Source organism: Triticum dicoccoides, unplaced genomic scaffold, assembly GCF_002162155.2.
Source record: "Triticum dicoccoides isolate Atlit2015 ecotype Zavitan unplaced genomic scaffold, WEW_v2.0 scaffold190399, whole genome shotgun sequence".
NCBI lineage: Eukaryota > Viridiplantae > Streptophyta > Magnoliopsida > Poales > Poaceae > Triticum > Triticum dicoccoides.
The window spans coordinates 1-1,834 of NW_021230017.1; the positions used below are offsets into that span (position 1 = coordinate 1).

Here is a 1,834-nt window from a genome sequence, read left to right on the forward strand (position 1 = left end):
TAATTATTTTCCTTCTTTAGCAAGTAAAAATTAGTCATTTGTATGAAGCGATAAGCCCTAGCTTTGAAAGCATTGAAGTACTGGCTCGTATAGCCTATCTATCTAGAGGTAATCCTAGGCACGTATTAAAAACTTTCCAAACATTTCAGATGATTGCTGGCCTATATAACCCCGAGTGTGCAGCAGATACTAGACATCACTTGTGTTGCACGCACCATCCACTCATGGCGATTGGCTTGCCATCCACTGATCATTTCGTGCTCCTCACCATCCTCATCTGCCTCCTCCTCCATCATTGCAGTGCAGTCTATGATGTCGAGTCAACCGCTGAGTCGGGGAAGCTGATATCGGCCCAGCTAAAGCTCGTCGGTGGGTCGACAGAATTTGGGCCTGATGTGAAGAGTCTCACCCTAACCGCAAGGCAAGTGTGTTTGATATTTCATTTCAATCAACTACTCCCTCCTTCCATCTATATAGGGCCTAATGCGTTTTTTAAGATTGTCTTTGACTATTGACAAGATTAATAGTACATGACATGCACAATGTGAAAATTATATCATTGAAGGCTCCTTTCACATACGAATTTAACGGTGTGCTTTGTGTAAGTTGCATGTCATATATTATCGCTCTAATATTTGGTCAAAGTTAACCTCGAAAAATGCATTAGGCCCTATATAGATGGAATGAGGGAGTAGCTAGATAAGTTGGTTCTTGCTCACAGATTCTTAATTTTGTGTCATGACGGCAGTCTTGAGACGGATAGCCGGCTACGCGTGCGCATCACCGATGCTGACCATCGGCGATGGGAGGTCCCCCAAGACGTCATCCCACGCCCGGCACCAGGGCCAGAACCAAAGGACGTTTTGCTCGACTCACCAGGCAATCCATCCATGCCGAGCAACAGCACCATGTCCAGCGCGTCTTCCGACCTGACCTTCACCATCCACCCCAGCCCGTTCCGCTTCACGGTCTCCCGTCGCTCCACCGGGGACACCCTCTTTGACACTTCCGCCAACCTTGTCTTCAAGGACCGGTATGTTACAAGTGTTCCATTGCAATGTTATCTAGTGTAGCTTAGTTGATCCGCAAGAGTTAGATCGATGTAGAACAATACCATGGTCTGTAAGTAGCAAGTGAACGATGGGCATGAAATTGGAATGCAGGTACTTGGAGGTGACATCGGCGCTGCCGGCTGACCGAGCATCCCTGTATGGGCTCGGCGAGCAGAAAAAACAGACGTTCCGGCTACAACACAATGACACTTTCACGCTGTGGAACGGGGACGTGACGTGGTCCGACCAACCGGACCTCAACCTCTATGGCTCGCACCCGTTTTACATGGACGTGCGCTCCGGCGGTGCCGCGCATGGCGTGCTCCTCCTGAACAGCAATGGGATGGACATACTGTACGGCGGATCCTACGTCACCTACAAGGTGATCGGTGGCGTGCTAGACTTCTACTTCTTCGTCGGTCCCTCCCCGCTCGACGTCGTGGACCAGTACACACAGCTCATCGGCCGCCCTGCCCCCATGCCCTACTGGTCATTCGGTACGAGTACCTTCTTGGTAGGCATATATCCATATATATGCTGGCTCTGCTCTGCTACGCTCACTCGATCTTGCACTTGTAGGGTTCCACCAGTCTAGGTATGGCTACAAGAACGTGGCTGATCTGGATGGCGTGGTCGCCGGCTACGCCAAGGCCAGGATCCCACTGGAGGCGATCTGGTCGGACATCGACTACATGGACGGTTACCAGGACTTCACGCTGGATCCGGTGAACTACCCGTCCAAGCAGCTCCGGCCATTCGTGGACCGGCTCCACAACAATGGC

At 50.9% G+C, this 1,834-nt stretch overlaps 1 protein-coding gene across 1 annotated transcript; it reads left to right on the plus strand.

Moving 5' to 3' along the window:
- Positions 1 to 213: 213 nt before the first annotated feature.
- On the plus strand, positions 214 to 1,831 carry LOC119344878 (probable alpha-glucosidase Os06g0675700; the record flags this gene model as incomplete). The annotated part of the gene is made up of 4 exons (XM_037615174.1): positions 214 to 421; positions 749 to 1,033; positions 1,164 to 1,549; positions 1,632 to 1,831. Coding segments are annotated over exons 1-4 (1,068 nt in total), but the record flags the coding sequence as incomplete, so codon positions are not given.
- Positions 1,832 to 1,834: the final 3 nt, after the last annotated feature.